We start from the raw sequence: 18,474 nt of genomic DNA, 5'->3' as shown, positions 1-18,474 counted from the left end.
ATAACAATAGCAACAAAATCATGCTGTTTCGCCAAGCAATGCCTACGCTATAACTTTTTTCATAAGCATCAGATCACTTCGCGGTCTTCGACATAGTTTTTCAGGACACCATAGGCTATGTTTTCACTTTATCGGTTACACGGGTTTAGAAAAATTCGAGCTTGCTATGAGAGAAATGCAAAAAAGTGTAATTTCCCATGTAAAACCCCATACAAACTTCAAACACGATGCGCAAAACGTAGACATAACCGATCGTGCCCAAATTTTGCACACTTATTTGGGTTCTGAAATGGGATCAAAAAAGATTTGATCTGATGGGATACCATTGAATTTTTCTATTTTCCATATAAACGATGACCCACTCTAATGTTTAGCCCTATGTAGGTATGCCCACCAAATGACCCTCGCATTAAACGCGCCGTTGATCGATAATTCCAACTAAAACAGACAGAAAGAGCGCTCAAATCGCCAGTAAACGCAGCAACAAATCGTGACGGCAGAATGCACCGCACAAAGCCCAGAAACAACAGCAAATTTCCGACTCCGACAATTACGGCCCGGTCCGGATTTATGCTTTGCCTTTTCTTTTGTGCCGGGACTATGGATGGACGCATGGAAACACCATAGCATGGGGCTATCCATTAATTACGTAAGAGTTTATGGGGGGAAGGGGGGTTTGAGAAATCTTACGCGCCATACAAAAATTTTTAGGTTCTCATACAAAAAATCTTACAAGGGGGGGAGGGGGTATCAGAAAATCGCAAAAATTCCCTTACGTAATTAATGGACGGCCCCCATCGGTGGTATTCTACTTAACCAAATTAAATGCCCTCAGTTCCTACTCCCTTCGTCTTGCCGAGGAAAAATATCTGACGGACCTCGGACCCGAATCGTGCCAAGTTACTTTCCGCGGCGAGAAGTTTAATTCGAGGGAACTTTATGGATTTTTATGCCCGAGTGGAACGGTACGGTACGATTATGATACAGGTTATCGTTCTTAGTATTTAGTGTTCTAATGATTATACAATGAATATATCTTGTACCGACTTTTCGAACACTCTAAGCAGAATACCCTATTCGAATAAGTGTAATCAGTTTTGTATCTTTTGATTCCGCCCTATTTTGCTTATCCTTTGACAGATACGCGTATTTCGACTATCACTTGTAATCTTCTTCAGTGTCAGTTATCCACTCCAAGTGGATAAGTAACGTATTTTACAATTACCATTACATTTATAGTATTTTATTGTATTTGGTCGATTGAATGATTCTGAATACAGATATGCATCTTCCAATTATGGAAAAACAATCTCCAATATGGTTACCATTTACGAAATAATATGTATACAATAATCAATTAACTGTTTGAAATTTAGTATTGAAAGGATTTGCTTATTCTATATCATCTGATCATAATACAATACTCTGTACTGTTATCATTGAGCAAATAATTATCGAATGATACAACCCATACCACCAACTGCAACTTTTTTTCCGGGGCACTAGCCCAAGAATGCGAAGAATTTCTCCCTTCAATGACCCCATAAAGGCACCTACCTGTCGTGTCCATGTAGATGATCAGTATGCTGAGCACCGTGGCGAACGAGATGATGCAAAGGGCCACCGGAAGCAACTGTCGAAATGGGGACGGCCCTATGGGGGACGTTTTGGCGGGTAGTTTTGCTCCACTGGTCAGTGTGGAAGGAGCCGAACCACCACCACCACCACCACCTGCCCCACCCGAGACTGGCCCGTTGTTGGCCGCCAGCAGGCCGGTACTTCCGCCCGTTACCGACGACGAGTACGGATGCAGCTGAGGTAGATGCTGGTGCAGGTGGACGCCACCGTTGAGGTACTGCTGTGCATGATGCGGATGGTGGTGGTGGTGGTTTTGGTGGATTTGCTTGTGGCTGGTTGTCGTCGTATCGGTGATCGTACCGGCAATGTTCGGAATCTGTTGTTGGGTAGCATCCTCGGCGGTGCCACTCTGCTGTAGGCCTCCCCCTTGTGTCATTGTGTCCTTTTTCTTCGGGGCCTGCTTTATTCTCATTCCATAACTGTGAATTGGAAAAAGGCGGAGAAACGGAGGTAATATTAGGTTCAGTGGAACAATTTTGTGCAGTTGTTTTGATGAAATAATGAATTAAATGGTTTTTGTATGGTAATAAAGCAATATGTTACATCAGAATGTACAAACAAAAAAAAAACAATCAAATTTATGGTTTAAGATATGTTTGAGACAAAATAGTAGACTATATGGTTACGATGCATAACAGACCCTATATCATACTTTAAAAAAATCACCAACGATACGTCATATGGTGCATGATCATAAGTTACATAACTATTCCAGTATTTTTTATACCAATGCAAAAACAATTGATGCAATACATACAATGTATACTATGTATTTTTTCATAGATGTTCCTTTTGTTAGGGTGGCTTTTAGTTGGAAAGGAACTACTTATATGCTAACAGATATATTAGTTTGTTATTGTCTTGGAATGATAAGAAAGAACCAAAGTTGCTAAAAACACTGTACAAATAGAATACACCTGAAATGCAAAATCTTCACTAACTGTTAGCAGACATATGAAAGTAAGACTTTCAGCTAAGTTCAATCTGGTACAAACAAGTTCGGGCTGACCAGAGTATAACAATTTCAAAACTTTCAAATTTATTTTTCATGTACAGCTGTCACATTTTTCCATTTTGTCAGTATCGGGAAAAACCTGAAAACTATTTTTCATTTTGATTTATCGGGATGATATTCCAAAGAGCAGCAAATGGGAAACTGTTTTTTTATTCCTAGCAAAATACGATGTTTTCTGAATTTGGAAGCGGACAAACTGTAACACATATAAAATTGATGATAGCTGTTATGATTTTAAAAATTTCAATGTTGTATCGAATGATTACCATTCAAAAATTTCGCTTCTGGGAATCAAATATTATAATTTTTCAGTTTAGAGCCATTTAATCAATAATACAACTATAAGATAACGATACGATGGATGAGGGCCCATATAGCCGAGGCGGTAAACGCACTGGTATTCAGCATGACCATGCTGAGGGTGACGGGTTCGATTCCCGGTCGGTCCAGGATCTTTTCGTAAAGGAAATTTCCTTGACTTCCTTGGGCATAGAGTATCTTCGTGCCTGCCACACGATATACGCATGCAAAATGGTCATTGGCAGAGGAAGCTCTCAGTTAATAACTGTGGAAGTGCTCATAGAACACTAAGCTGAGAAGCAGGCTTTGTCCCAATGAGGACGTTATGCCAAGAAGAGAGAGAGACGATGGATGACAAAGGTTAATAAAACCATAAATACCAACTGTCAATTCAGGTGGGTAGTAAATTCTGGAAATAATCTATCAATCCAAATTTTAATAAGGCATTAAAAACAGTTCGAAAACTTTGTTTCGGTTTATATAGCGGTAATAATTTATTACTGCGAAGAACACTGATTCAAACTCCTTTAAAAGTATGAAAGGCGACCCGTTACCGGTTTCCATTGAAATCCGAACCTTCCAAATTTGATATCGCTCCCAAAATTTAGAAAGAAACCCTTTCGAAGTTTCATACTGCTCCGCGACGGATGATCTACAGTTACCCTCCCCTGCCACTAGATACTACTGGAAGAGAACCTTTCTCCTAAACAGCAAAAAAAGCATTCCTCGCACTTCCTTCTTGAGATCGAGTGCAACATCGCACCAGTCAGTCAGTAGCATCAGCCAATACAAAAGAGAACGAGGTGAAGCCCTTCATTATTCATGCAGATGTCCTCTCTTGTTCGTCGGTTGTCAGTCAGTCTTTTCGCCGAAGCAGTGTGAAGTACCCCCTTCTTACTGCTGCTGGCTTGCCGCGGGATGTGGGACAACAGCACCGCTCTACTACTGCTTGTTCATGTTCGTCTATTGGGGGTATGATATAAATGATCATCGTTGATCGATTGTGTCTTGTTGTGTCAGCTGTAGTACCCCTATGGCAAAGGGTTTTTGGGACAATTGTAGAACTAAGGTATGACGAGGGCTTGGTGGTCTACCCGGATAAAAACTAACCATAGGGTGTTTGGTGAAAACCATTCCTGCACCATACAGTGTACCAGCTACAATAAAGTGTATTGTAATGAAATGGTTCGCTAAAAGCTTTGCACATCGAGCTACCATACATTTACATCCGATTTTTATGTAACAATATATTATACTGTTTCTCTTACGTTTGAACCATTCACTTTTCCGAAACATTATTTTTCCGTGCATTTTTAATTATTAATTCATTTTTAGATTTTTTCCGTGCTTTGTTTTGTTGATGTTCGTGACTTTTTTGATGCAAAGGAAAGTAAAGAGAAAAAAGTGAATAAGTTGAACATCAATTTAAAGTCAAAAAAATGTTTAAATAAATAAGTGATAAACCAGGTGTCCTAAGGACTGCAGATCCAAGAGATATGGCGGGCTAGGTATGTAGAGTGCGATGAGAGTAATACGAATGTAGGTCAACCCGGAGGTCAGATTACCGTAAATTAGTGGATGAGTTCAACACTACTCTTTCTGTATCTTCATTTATGAGAGTTGTCTCCTCTTCCCTCATGTGAACTTGCCTTCGACCTCAACCGAATCAAATGGATTGACGAAATTTATCTTTGACGTACAGATAGCTTTAACATATGGACTGTACTGGACACTGAAACGACTTCTAATATAGATTCGTCTGTGGGTTCGCTTTCTAACCTAACTTACATTTGAATCGAATTTGACAGTTTTCTCATGAGTTGTTATGTATTTCAAACTTTAGACAAACTGGAGCCTCAATATTGCAATAACGGTTAAGCACGCTGTAATGATACTTATGTACCTCGTCACCAACTTCATGCAACCAAATTAGTGGTCGTGGTCTAATAAAACTTAGCGCGCTCGGCATAGTTCCATCATGTCGCTCAAAGTGTTGCCACAAATAATGCTTAGTTTGCAAAACCCGGTTATCTGGTGGGGCATGGGAGCCTAAGCTTCAACTGTTAATGCAATCAGAGACTACTCAGATTTAGACGTGGGCGATCCTATATATGAAGGGTTATCCAAAACACTCTAAAAAATTCCCAAAGCGCATTCTAAGGGTCTGTGTCTTCTTCTTCTTCTTGGCGTAACGTCCTCATTGGGACAAAGCCTGCTTCTCAGCTTAGTGTTCTATGAGCACTTCCACAGTTATTAACTGAGAGCTTCCTCTGCCAATGACCATTTTGCATGCGTATATCGTGTGGCAGGCACGAAGATACTCTATGCCCAAGGAAGTCAAGGAAGTTTCCTTTACGAAAAGATCCTGGACCGACCGGGAATCGAACCCGTCACCCTCAGCATGGTCATGCTGAATACCCGTGCGTTTACCGCCTCGGCTATATGGGCCCTCAAGGGTCTGTGTCAATTGGCGAATTAAAATTAATTTTCACTTAAACTTGACATTCCGATAATTATTTCCTTAGGAGAACTGTCAAGTTTAAGTGTTGAACTGTCAAATTTAAATAAAAATTAATTTTAATTCGTTAATTGACACAGACCCTAATAAGGCTAGAAAGCATAAGATACCATTAACAGAAGAAAAATGACAAGATAATATAACATTATAATGTAAAACTAACAACATAACATAAGAATACCATTCCAAAACCATTTGATTAAATGTATAGTCAGTAGTGAAATTTAAATTAAAAACAATATATTTATGGTACATTTTATTGTTTGAAACCATACATGTACCATACAATGTACGGTATATTAAAACCCACGTATCAGTATTTGGGGCTGTCTATAAACCACGTGGTCATTTTTTTGGGACTTCTGAACCCCCCCCGCGTGGTCATTTGTCCATACAAAAAAATTTATTCGTCCATACAAAATGCTCATAGGCCGAACCCCCCCCCCCCCACCTTCATGACCACGTGGTTTATGGACAGCCCCTTTAGAACAATTATTTTACAATAAAATGTATGGTTTTGCAAAAAAATATAAATGGAGAAAAATATTTTTTGTATTGTTACGATACATAACAACCTGTATAATAAATTGTAAAAATCTTATTCACAATTCACTGTATGGTGTCTACATTACAACATATTTTTGGTATTGTTACAAAGGTTGTTGTATAACATATTGTGAAAATTTTATTTACAATTCACTGTATGGTGTCTACATTACATCTTATTGTTTTTGTATTTTTGTTTTTACAGTGGTGTCTATTGTAAAAATATGGTTCTAAATAGTACTGTTACAATACGTTCGGTTTTTCTATTGTATTTTTTATTCGGGTAGTGGATACCGTTTTTGATTCGTATGCAGAAGGTACTGGGTTCAATCCGTAGTCCATGCACTTCATTTCTGTATCTTTCTATCTACTGCATTCCTCCTCTCTACATGTACAACTAATTGTCATAGTTCTTGCTAAGGGCTATGCAGTAACGCACGGGTATTCAGTTCATCATGACCATATGACGGATTCAATTCCCGGTCGGTCTAGGAACTTTTCACATTCATTCTCCTTCCTTTCCTTTCTCCACATTGACCAACAAAATGACGTAGTGTGCGTCATTCTTGCCTAAAAAGTAGAATATCATTAACATACGCACACTCTGAAGATAAATGTTCGCCCCTAGCAGCTTATCATTTGTTCATTGTGTGAGTGTAGCTGGTCTGGCGATACTGGAGTAGCAATTACAGGCGGTCATTGAAGCTCAAGCTCAAAACTAAATAAGCTAATAAAAGTAAAGTAAAAGTTAAGGTATAAGTAAATACCAGCTCCAATGGCTCAATCGAATGGTTACCATTGTAAATCATTTTTCGGTCATTCGTACCGGCATGGTGAGATACTAGCGCCAGTATTTATACAAGCCACCCTCTCTTCTAAATCGATTTAAGATGATAAAGCCGTGAATATATCACAATCAATTCAACTGTTTTAACGATGTATTGCCAGAATAAAGCCTGTATCCGCAATAATCGGGACACAAAAGTATGGCTGTAGTTCTGCAATGAATCAGTAAAATGAGTCAAACAATTGACTGAGAACTCTTTGGTGTATGTTTATTATTTGTGCCAAATTTCATCAAAATCGATGCATTACTTTTAACTGTAGATGAAAAACAAACAGACGTGTTTCTAAGCATTTTGTACAATCATGACCAATTTTCATTCGCATAATAGATGGTTCTTTTAAGCTACAGTTAAAAGTTCTATGATGATAATTATGAAATTTCGTTAGCAGTTATGATACTTATAGATACACTTTTTTGCAAAATTTCATCAACTTTGATCAATTGGTATGAAAGCTACTGCTGTTGATAGGTGTGAGTGTTAGGGAAATTTTTTCGTGTTTTTCATGTGCGATGTTTGCCTATTAATAACTTTTGAATTTCTCTACTAATTTTCATGAATTTTTGACAGAAGGTAGTTGATTATGTGTATATTTTGCCTGCAAAATTTTAAAATTATTGGTGTAGTACTTTCAATAGTACAATCAAAACAATGAAAGGTGCTGACTAATTGCTTTCGGAAGGGCTAAAATGACGTTCAGTCCCAATACATGTTTCGACTGTAAAATTGTTGATAGCGCATCGATTTTTTTGAAATTTTGCCAATGCAACAAATGTAGATTGAGAGGTTTGTGTTCAAAATTTCAGCCATTTACATTACAAAATTCAAAAGTTACAGCGCTAACAAGCAAAACTAGGGGCTGTACAAAATTCATTGGCGCACATTCTACTCTTTCATTGCTACAACAAAAAGTACTACTCCGATTCATATGAAATTTTGTAGGTGAAATGAACACATCTTAAGATGTTATTAGGCCAAATTTGAGCAATTTTAATGTATATATTGCAGAGTTATAGCTGTACTTCGGTGTCCCGATAATTGCGGATTCAGGCTTTAATCGTTCTTAACATAGAGTAAGCACATTGTGACCAAGCACGCCCTGTTCGATATCTGGATCAAAGCAATAGGATGGAACGTGCTCACTATTACGAGTGTTTAAGTTTCTATTCTCTATCACCAGTTCGATAAAACTCTTTAGTTATTTGGAGAAGAAATGAACGAGCTCGGAAAGCCTTTCTTCTCCACCTAAACGGGATAAATTCGCGAATCTTGCCAAGATTACAAAACATAAGCAGAACTTCCGCACAAAATTTTTCTCAAGACATTTTCCCGGTTGATGGTTAAAATCTTCAAAAGAAGTAAAAGGGTATTCTCGAAGTGTGTGTATTATTGGGAACTACGTCTTTTGATGGGTGTCCTTAAAAATCTAATTTTTGATGCTCGCATTTTTTTCTGACTTTTTCTCGCATTCATTTTACATTTTCCCGATGTTATTATTTGAAAAGCTTTGAAGAACTTTGAAGAGCTTCAAAAATCACGTCTTTAACAATAAAAAAAATATTGAAAGAATATGAAGAAATCTCTTAATTGTTGAGGGTTTGGTATGACTCTGAATAAAAATCTTAAACGACTTTTTGAAGTTTCTGAAGACTTTAGGGCAACTTTAACTGTATTTCTATCGTAATTTTTGGAAATGCACCCTGAATGCTAGAAAAATATCCAGGAAAGCTGCTGACATTATTTTAGAAAAGAAAATCACGATAGAATTTTTGTTTTCTGTTAAATCCCTTTAACAGACGATTTTTTGAAAAAAAAAAAGTCTAGAAAGAAATGTCAGATAAAACTCAGAGGGCAGTTTGCGGACAAAATAATTGGAAGAACTTCTAACGAAAATATGAAGAGGGGGAACTGCTCTGGAAATTATTGCAAATTTCCCGAAAGAGTTATATGTATATTTTCAGATGCAAATCCTGCATAAATTTATTTGGTAAATTCTGTAAATTTTGTTGGCACCGCCAAGCAAAAGTAGTCTTCCACACTTCCTGAATTTCATATTTTTTTCCTTACTTTGAATTTTAACAGCAACTTTTTGCTAAATTCTTTAAGGAAATGTAAACTACCGTACTCACATAAAAAAATAATAAAAAATATGTAGCAATTTTTAAATTGTTAAATGCGAAGTAACGGGACTAATGAGTAAAATTCTTGAAAATCTTTTTTGAATATTAACTGCGTAATTTCTGAAAATGCTTCCTGAAAGGTAAGAAAAATACCAGGAAGCTTGCTGACATTAATTTTAAAAAGAAAATATAGATGGAAACTGTTAGATCCCTTAGAAGATTTTTTTTTTTTTTGAAAAAGTCTAGAAAGAAATTCAGAAGAAATGCTAAGGCAGTTTCTTCGAGCAAAACTTCATGAAAAATATTAAGAGTAAGGACTGCCAATGAAACTATTACGAAATTTTCCAAAAGAGTTCAAAGTTTCTAAGATGAAAACTCTGCATAAATTTCTTGCAGAGTTTTTCAAAAAAAACTAGAATTTTTTCCTATATTTATTTTGAAATTCTTGGATAAATTCCGTAAATAAAATGTGACGAAGCCACATCTTCAATTTTCAAGAGCACAAATTTAAAGAACCAAAAGCCGGCTTGTGTTAAAAAGTTGGTGGATTGGTTACCTGCTGGTGATGACCAATCGATCAACTTCTCAGCACAAACTGTCACTTGGTTCTCCAAAGTTGTGCTCTTGAAAATCAATACGAGGCTTCGTCATATCTTCACCTTCAAGAAAGAGAAGAAGTTATGACAAAGCCTATGAAAAAAATAAATGTAGAATTCCCTGGGCATTTTAGGATAATAATACAGTTTTTAAAAGAACCCATATAGCCGAGGCGGTAAACGCACGGGTATTCAGCATGACCATGCTGAGGGTGACGGGTTCGATTCCCGGTCGGTCCAGGATCTTTTCGTAAAGGAAATTTCCTTGACTTTCTTGGGCATAGAGTATCTTCGTGCCTGCCACACGATATACGCATGCAAAATGGTCATTGGCAGAGGAAGCTCTCAGTTAATAACTGTGGAAGTGCTCATAGAACACTAAGCTGAGAAGCAGGCTTTGTCCCAGTGAGGACGTTACGCCAAGAAGAGGAGAGAGGAGAGGAGGTATCTATATATCTGTTAGTTTTCACCCAAGGAAGGTTTATGAGGCAAAAAAAACATGAAAAAATTGAGTTTTTTGAAATCGATCTTCCATACATTTTGACCGGGGAGTTGATCTTGGCTAGAAACTTGAAACGTCAAAAAACGCAGTAGGCAAGACAAAGTTTGCCGGGTACAGCTAGTTAATCATAAATGTGTAATTTATCTAGATATATCAGTTTAACGAAGTAGTGGCGATTTCCCAACCTCAAATCTACCTGTTCTACAAGTACTTATTTTAAAATTTTATGAACAAATGGGCTTGAAATGGGTGTAGGACAAGGTGTAGGATGATGTAATAGTAGTTTACGCAACTAGGTGCAGAATGAAGATCTTTACAGCACGAGTCGTACATTTATCCAACGAGGCTTGCCGAGTTGGAATTACGACGAGTGCTGGAAAAATCGAGTTCTGCACCGAGTAGCGTACAACGTTTTTTGCAATTTCATAAATTACCCTTGAGGATAGTTTTCAACAAAAATTTTTCATCTAACTGCACACTGATGTTCATAGCCAATGTTTAAGAAAATCTGATCATAATAGGTTATACTGTGCAGTTGTCACAATTTTTCAAAACTGCGTCCAGGAAGCATCAAGAAGTTGACCAAAACTGAAAACAGTGCTGTAATGGTTCATTACGCAACGCAAATCAGTGCTGTAATGAATCATTACAGCACTGTTAATTAGGTGTGGGAAAGTAGGCCTTTTCCTGTCAGATTTGCGTGAGGTAAAACAGCCTATTACGATGAGAAATTGCAAAAAATAATGATTTTGATTATTTCCGTTTTGTTTTTGATCATAAATTCACTGGAATTGAATCATAGAACAGGTAAAAAGTGAAGTTACGAGACAGTATGAACGCTCTAACATCACGTGAAGTTATCCAATCGACCCCAAATTTGAACCATTTATAGCTAGCTAGTTGTGTTACTAGCAGTGTAAATTTGAGAATTTCACCTACACTTTATAAACCGTTACAGGTTGCTGAATATTTTCGAGATAATATGTAAAAATTGCATGCTTCTGCCAATTTGTAACTAGCGCCGTATACTGGCGAAATCACGAACCAATCGGCTAATAAACTGAAAGGCCTTGATAAACCAAACAACATTGCCGAAGGAACCAACTTTCTAAGTGATCAGAGTCCTGAGATACATGGAATATAAAATTTATTTCATCGTCAGCGCCACCTAGTGCTTAAATTTTGAATCGAACGGCCCATCACCAGTAAGACCTTTGCTAACCTTACATACTTTGCCTAACTAGCAGCAACCTGATATTGCTGCTAATATCCGGGAGAAGGGAAATGAAGTCAACAATGTCGTCTCGAGTGTACTGAAATTTTTATAATTTGGTGAGTTAGTTCCTCTATATCTTTTTGGTGTCTAAATGTTCACCAAACGTATCCTTTGGATTTGTGGAAACAAACCATAAAATTTAAACACACATAAACCATAAAAGTGATTGAAAAATCTTTATTTCAGAGAATCGACCATGTTGACCCAGTGCAACATACCCAAAACATAGCGGGCTTCCTAATTCTGATAGGGAAGTGGAACCATATCGGCAGGGGTCCTATTTTGGGCATTTTTCTGCTACAACTCAGCCAGTTTTGAACCAAATGACACAATTTTTGGAACGCGATGAGAAACGTATATTATCTATATTATCTAGTGTACAAAATTTCAAGTCAATTGATTTGAAATTGACTGAGTTATAGCGAAGAGTGCCCAAAATACCGGCCGCTGCCCAAGTGGTTCGCTACCCTACGTCAGGCCGTACAGATGTGGTCGATATTGCAGTAAAATTCGACAGTGATGGAGTCATTGGAACATTAGTGAAAATCCCAAGAAACATTTTGATGACCAATTAGTTTTGAAAAGGTTTAGAAAACCGTAGTCAAACCTGATTCCTTATATTTTACTTTAAGAATCTTTTTTTATATGTATTAACGAGATTTTTAGCCCTGGGCTAGTTCATCTCGGGACCCACGCTTTACTTCCCTTCCGAAGGAAGACCTCACACTTTGCGAGTTTGTCGGGAGTGGGATTCGATCCCAGGTCCTCGGTGTGATAGTCAAGTGTTCTAACCATCACACCAGGTCCGCTCCTCCACTTTAAGAATCTCTTCTAGTCTATTTAGCTGACATATGTTACTTAATATGCGGACAGTGCATTCTATGGTCGCAAGCAACGAGCTGTCATTCTCAACCGTAGTGTAACGTGCCGAACAGATGAATGTAGGTACCTAAATGCTTGCACAGGAAGACAGATGACACTAATGAACGGTAACGGGACCACAAAAGGGATGCTATTAGCCCACCGAGTGTATTTTGCCTAATAAGTACCTTCACTCACTCACTAGCAGCAATGACAGGAGGAGCCTCTCAAAAGGAACCAGCAGACACCAAGCGAGAGACCCTATACCTCTGCAACCAACCCAATCAATGGGTGTAAGATTGATGGAAGGAATGGTGGATGGCAGGATGGTGATCGAGGTACTAGCGGTATCATTGTGTCCGGGGTGTCGTGTACAATGAATGGAAATGGGTGAAAGATTGATGGCCGATAATGGTTAATGACCATCATCCGGCGTTTAGCTTCGAGAGGGTCGAATCCAATCTTTTGCGCGACATTCTACGATAAGTACGATAAAGAACAGGTTTTGTTGAATATTTTGAAATTACTTTTCATGGTGGTTGAATTGATTTTCGTTCCAAAATACGGTGTTGTTGCGGAAGCCAGGTAATAACTGTTGTTGTTCAATATGCAGTCAGCGGGAAAAATTCCCACAATATCTTCTTGCTTCACTGTCATTCACTTTAGGGAGGCAATCCTTTCGCAAGGTGCATCGAGCGTGAGATTTTTCAATCTGTGTGTAAGTCGTAAATTTTCGAATTGCAAAAGCTTTTTTTTTATTTTGAAACAATCGTGAACAAGCTGGAAACCAAAAAAAATAGTTGTGTGAAACTAAAGTAGGTAATAATATGGAACGAGCTCACCAATTTGCAAAGAAACTGCTTCAAGTCGATCTTCTTACATTATGGACTTTCTAAAAAAATGGCGATAAATTCTACTACTGTATTAATTTCTCTAAATTTGTTTGAATGTATCCAAAACATATGCATCCATAGTTTATATGAGAGATGCAAGCCCTCGGCTTGCAGTTTCATAATGGAAGTATGACACAACAAAATCAGAATTAATAACTTCTCATCTGATGCTAATAAGCTATCAACCACCCAAAAACATCGGGCAATTCCTTCCTTTGCTTTACAGCTTTTGAGCTTCTCTTCTGCGACCGAAATCGTTAGCCCAGTATACCCACTTACATACTCACACAACCAAACCTACTTCCTTCCGGCATTTCTTCCGATTGTTCCACTTTTTTCCAAGTCCAACCTCAGCGAGCGGAGTCTCGAAAAAAAAAATCGTCAGCCTTACTTCCTTCCTCTTTACCGAAGGTATCGAAAAAAGACGCTACATTTTAGCGCTCGCTGCTTTTTCATCGTGTGTTTTTCTATTCTGAACGAAAACATGTTTTAAAATGCTACTGCATTTATGAACGACGCCTAGGGCCTCATTTCGTTTCACGACTATGGGTGAGATCGGAGTAGAACGCACTGCACTAATTATCGGTAAGAGCACCGGAATTCAGCAAGACCATGCTGAGGGTGACAGGTTCGATTCCCGGTCAGTCCAGAAACTTTTCGTAATGGAATTTTTTTGGCTTCCTTGGAATAATCACTAATTACACATTTGTATGATTGAAGGTATAAAATTTGCAACATGCATTTATAAGGTTCTGAAATGTATCAAAGCGTGACAGAAAAACAGATGTTAGCGAGGGGGACGACACATTTTTCCAAAGCCGAAACATAATAAAGGCGAAAAAAACGGAAAAAACCCGCAAAAGCTTTGCCGTCTTTTCAGTGGAAATGTCGACTTTTTGTGGGATATTCCGACTTTTTTGGATTGTGAAAACTTGTGTCATCCCCCTGGACATTAATGTGTGATTTTCCCCAAAGGTCCATTTCATTCCGCCACCCTCTTACCAAGAAGACGAGCCCGCTGCAGCAGCTATTTTTGTTGGTGTTTTTTTTCTACTTTTTGTAGGTCGTTCCATTCGACAGTTGTTGTTTCTGCCATCGCCACCCTCTTCAATCCGCCCTCTGCTGTTGGGTCTCAGTTAGGTGCACTTCCTCATCACCACACGGTTTGACCTTTTTGTTCCGGTTTTTACAGTCTCTTGCTTCCTTCCGTTGTTGTTTATTATGTCTTGCGCTCATACGCGCTCTCTTCTCTGGCTTTACTCGCATTCTTTCGCCGTGTGGCTAAGTTCGTTTTTATTGCTTTATATCGAAGGTATTTGTATGAGTTTTTAGCTGCATACCAAGTACTTGGCGATCGAAAAAACACAAACCCCGGACAAATTTGTTACGTTCCCTTCCGAAACGAAACTTCATTTGTATCGCGTTTTTTTCGGTTTTGTTTTGTCAGCTTTGTTTGACATCCTCTTCGGTTGTTTTTAACGCAATCCAGTTCTAGTAGATGGGCACTTGGGCCGTGGCGTCGCAGAGCCCAATGCAGTGATTCCTGATAAATTGGTACCTTTCCAACTAAATTTACCACATGACGGTTCGGTGGTTGGCAGCTGCTTGAAACGTTCGCAGTTGGAAGTTGGAGAGTCATTAAAAATGAATCAAACGCCGTGTGGTTTTTCTATTAAGGTGTATGCATCGGTTGTAGGCTAATTCCTGAGAAGCATTATAAATAAAGCTGGACTTCCTGGACATTTGCACACAAAAGTCATCTATGAGTCCTAAGAGGTTCAATCATATTCGTAGTTCTGGAGGAATTGTAAGAGATTACATATAAAATCTCCTAAAGGTATCCCAGTACAACTGATAGAATTCGTGAAGGAATAACGGAGTAACTCCTGAGGGGATTTGAAGAGAAACTACTAAAAAAACAATAAGAAACGTCTAGATACATTTATGCCAGAAGACTTTCAAAAGAAATTCTAAGAAAACGATCTGGAAGAATTACAGACATAGCCAACATAGAAGAATCGTAAAAAAAATACTCAAGAGAATCTAAGACGTAACTGCTACAGAAATTTGTAAGGTGTTATTGTAAACGATAACCTTTTAGTTGTTACCGTAATCCGGGGTAACATTGATCAGAATTTTCGATCTTTCTTGAATAATTCTCTTGTTAAAGCAAGTATTACATGTTGACGGGCTTGGTGGTCTCGTGGCTACCGCTTCTGATTCGTATGCAGAAGGTCATGGGTTCAATCCCTGGCCCGTCCTTTTCATCCTACTTTGTATCTTTCTATCCACTTTCTCTCACTCTCTCTTCTCTACATATACAACTCATGTATATTCATATGTTCATAGCCATCGCTAGAACCAGAAACGAATTGAAAAAAGTCGTTTCCCTCCCTTCCAACTTCCACTCACAGCACAGTGTATATATAACGCCTATAAGTTATGCAACCAAAGCGTGCTGTGCCGCTTGACCTTATTCACCTTATTCACCACACAATCTATCACGAACACTATAAATAACCCTATCCATGGATCGCATCACCGACCCAACGGTGACTCCCAGATCTCCCATCCTTTCCGTCTAACAAATACCCCAGTCCGTGCGGGTTGTGGGGACGCAGAGTGCTCTCGGTCTCTAGTAGCAACAACCAGTACACTCTAACATTCCTTTCCCTTCCCAGCTGACTATAAGGACTTGGCCGGCGCCGTTATTGATCAAATATGCTAAAATTGCACTTTGAGAATAAGTGGAATGTCCCAGCCCCTTATTCAGTTGGATCACAGTGCAACTGGTACCAGTTCAGATCAATCACGGAGGAGCAACCATTGACATGTATAGTCAGAATTGATCGATCGTGATCGTTTGATCGTTTTGATCGTTAAAGCAAGTATTACATGTTTTTTTTTTAAACAAGTACTGGCCATCTGAATATGTGTTAAGCTACTCCAAAAAGTATTGTAAAACTTTAAAACATGTTTAAATAGGCTTTTTAATCTAATTTTTGATTTTGTTGATTTGGAGTAACATTGAGCATGTCAGTGATCAATGTTCGTTTGTGTTGAAAATACCTTTACTTACTAAATTCGGGTTCGCTGATTTCGAATATATTGTCCAAATTCTTACAAGTTATGTACTTTTTGAGTTAGTTTAGGATTAAAACCCTCCAAACCGCGAATAACGCCCATGGTTGGCTTCTGTTTCTCGTCCTGTGGTAGTCTATTCCAGAGTAAGACTCTGGCAATCAGCACATTTTTCTTGTTCGTTGTCGTGTGTCTTGAAACAACAAACACTAATGAGGCGATAATCTTTTGGTAGAGTTGGATTGCATATCTTAGGTACCGTAAACGGTACGGGGTCAAATTGATCAGCGGGGTGAAATTGATCACATTGTTATTCCATACTAGAAACTCTTAAGCAACGTAATGATCTTAAACTTTTTACGTCATCTGATTCGTAGATGTTTAGAGATGAGTCACAGAGAACAGACGTCTATCTTCGCTTTTTGCCTTGTGTAAAACTTTGTAACGGTCATTTCAGAATATGTGGTTATGCTCCCGTTGCACGGCGCCAGCGTTCCATCACTTACATTGTTGTGTTGTCATATTTGTTTCCAGTGCTCGCCGTTTTTGGCCGTTTGGCGCTCGTATCGCTTTGTGGGCTAGTGTATTTTAACGATGAACACTGCCATCGTGGGGTCAAATCGACTTTTTATGTGGGGCAGTCTCCGTTGGTGGCGTTGAGGTACACTTAAATCCTTTACACACGTTTTCGACGTGTTTTTGTTCGAGCTTAAACGTCTGTCTGTGGATGAGTGTAGACTTTTAATTTTTTAGAAAAAGTTAGTTTTGCCTTATTTTTTAAAGCAATTTTCAATGTATTTCTCATTTAGCTGAAATCATTGCTACTAAACAATCAGTTGCTAATAGAACTTCCCGTTAATTCTCTGTTTTAACATTTTTGTGGAGCCTTGGTTGGGATGTTATGCAGCTAATCAGAACAAGAAATAATTATGAAAAGTTCATTTTATGAGTAAATAGTTATTTATTGTAATAGAAATCACTTATTTCAAATGAAATTGCCTACCTTTAGGCGTTTCAGGGGAAATTTCAAAATTTATTTTTGCATTTAAAGTATTAAATTCACTAGTTGTAAGATTTTAGACGCGTTATTCAGTTTTAGAAGAGCAACATTAAGCGGAGAAGGAAATGTTTCTTTCCAACCGATGCTTAATTGTATACTGATCAATTTCGCCCCAAAGTGGCATTTACTATATTTTGATATTTGGAGTTAATTAACTTAAAGTTTAAATCTGTTGAACAAAATTCTGTCACATGGTTACATGGAGATCCACAGGGTACTGGTTTTACAGAAATTCTTTTGGCGATATTTGAACAAGCACTGATGTTATCCGCAAAAGTTGTTTTAAAGTGATCAATTTGACCCCGGATTACGGTACCTATGGGTGTGACGATGACTGTTTTCCACTGGATTGGGAATGTTTGGGGAATCATTTGGGAGATCGGGATATCGTCAGAACCGGTAGCGTTTGTGTGAACCTCAAACATTCTTCGACAGACCTCATCAACATCTATGTGATGGAAGGTGAAAACGGTTGAGTTCTTCGGCGTTTAACTCGTCCGCTGACACATTATGTTTTGACGAATTGTGAATGCTTTCCCTCCCAATTTTTTCGATGGTAGGTCGTGACTAAAGTGCAATTCTACGTAGCGCTTTTCAGCGACGTAGATGAGCGATCTCACACAGTCCCGTTTCTGTGTGTAATCAATCCTTTGGTTGTCTCCCTTCGTTCTATTCGGATTGCGGAATAGAGCATGTTATTCCTAGAGGAATCTTAAAAAAAAAACTCATGAATTAATTCTCGGTAGAACCGGAACTGCCAAGGAAATTCCCGTAGAAACTGTAGTAGAAACTTATGAAGAAACATAAGGATAAATTCCTGAAGGAACCAATGGAGTACTCAGAAGATAATAAACTTCTTAAGGAATCCTAAAAAATCCCACAAACATTCTTGGAAAGCTTGCAATCAAGAATAACTCCAACGTACTTGACCTGTTTAGTCACATCGATTTCAGAATCAAAGAGACGCAAAGGTCGAACGCCATAACGGTTTCTCCTTTCCGTTAAAAAGATCAATAGATGGTTTACTCGGATTAACCGAAAGGCCATATTGGTGACACCAACCTTCTCAACTACCTAAAGAGCGCTACGCACATACCAATTAACAATGTTAGATATTCGTCGGCAAAACCATTAGTAGGATAACCGCTATTATTGAGTTGCATTAATAGCGTATCTGCTACGAGATTTCACAAAAGCGGTGACAACACTCCCCCTTGGGGCAT

The 18,474-nt window shown here is 38.4% G+C and overlaps 1 protein-coding gene across 2 annotated transcripts in view; it reads right to left on the bottom strand.

Moving 5' to 3' along the window:
• The window catches only part of LOC109428851 (protein Star), a 143,392-nt gene that overhangs the window by 64,031 nt on the left and 60,887 nt on the right, over nt 1-18,474 (bottom strand). For both annotated transcript variants that reach the window (XM_062850587.1, XM_029859452.2), the window contains exon 2: nt 1,558-2,057. In XM_062850587.1, the coding sequence (XP_062706571.1) occupies nt 1,558-2,050 (493 nt within the window). In that variant the 5' untranslated portion in view covers nt 2,051-2,057. The remainder of the gene's footprint in view (nt 1-1,557; nt 2,058-18,474) is intronic.

Source organism: Aedes albopictus, chromosome 2 (genome assembly GCF_035046485.1).
Source record: "Aedes albopictus strain Foshan chromosome 2, AalbF5, whole genome shotgun sequence".
Classification (NCBI taxonomy): domain Eukaryota; kingdom Metazoa; phylum Arthropoda; class Insecta; order Diptera; family Culicidae; genus Aedes; species Aedes albopictus.
The sequence above is the reverse complement of the archived record's forward strand: the minus strand, read 5'-3'. Positions and strand labels throughout refer to the sequence as shown.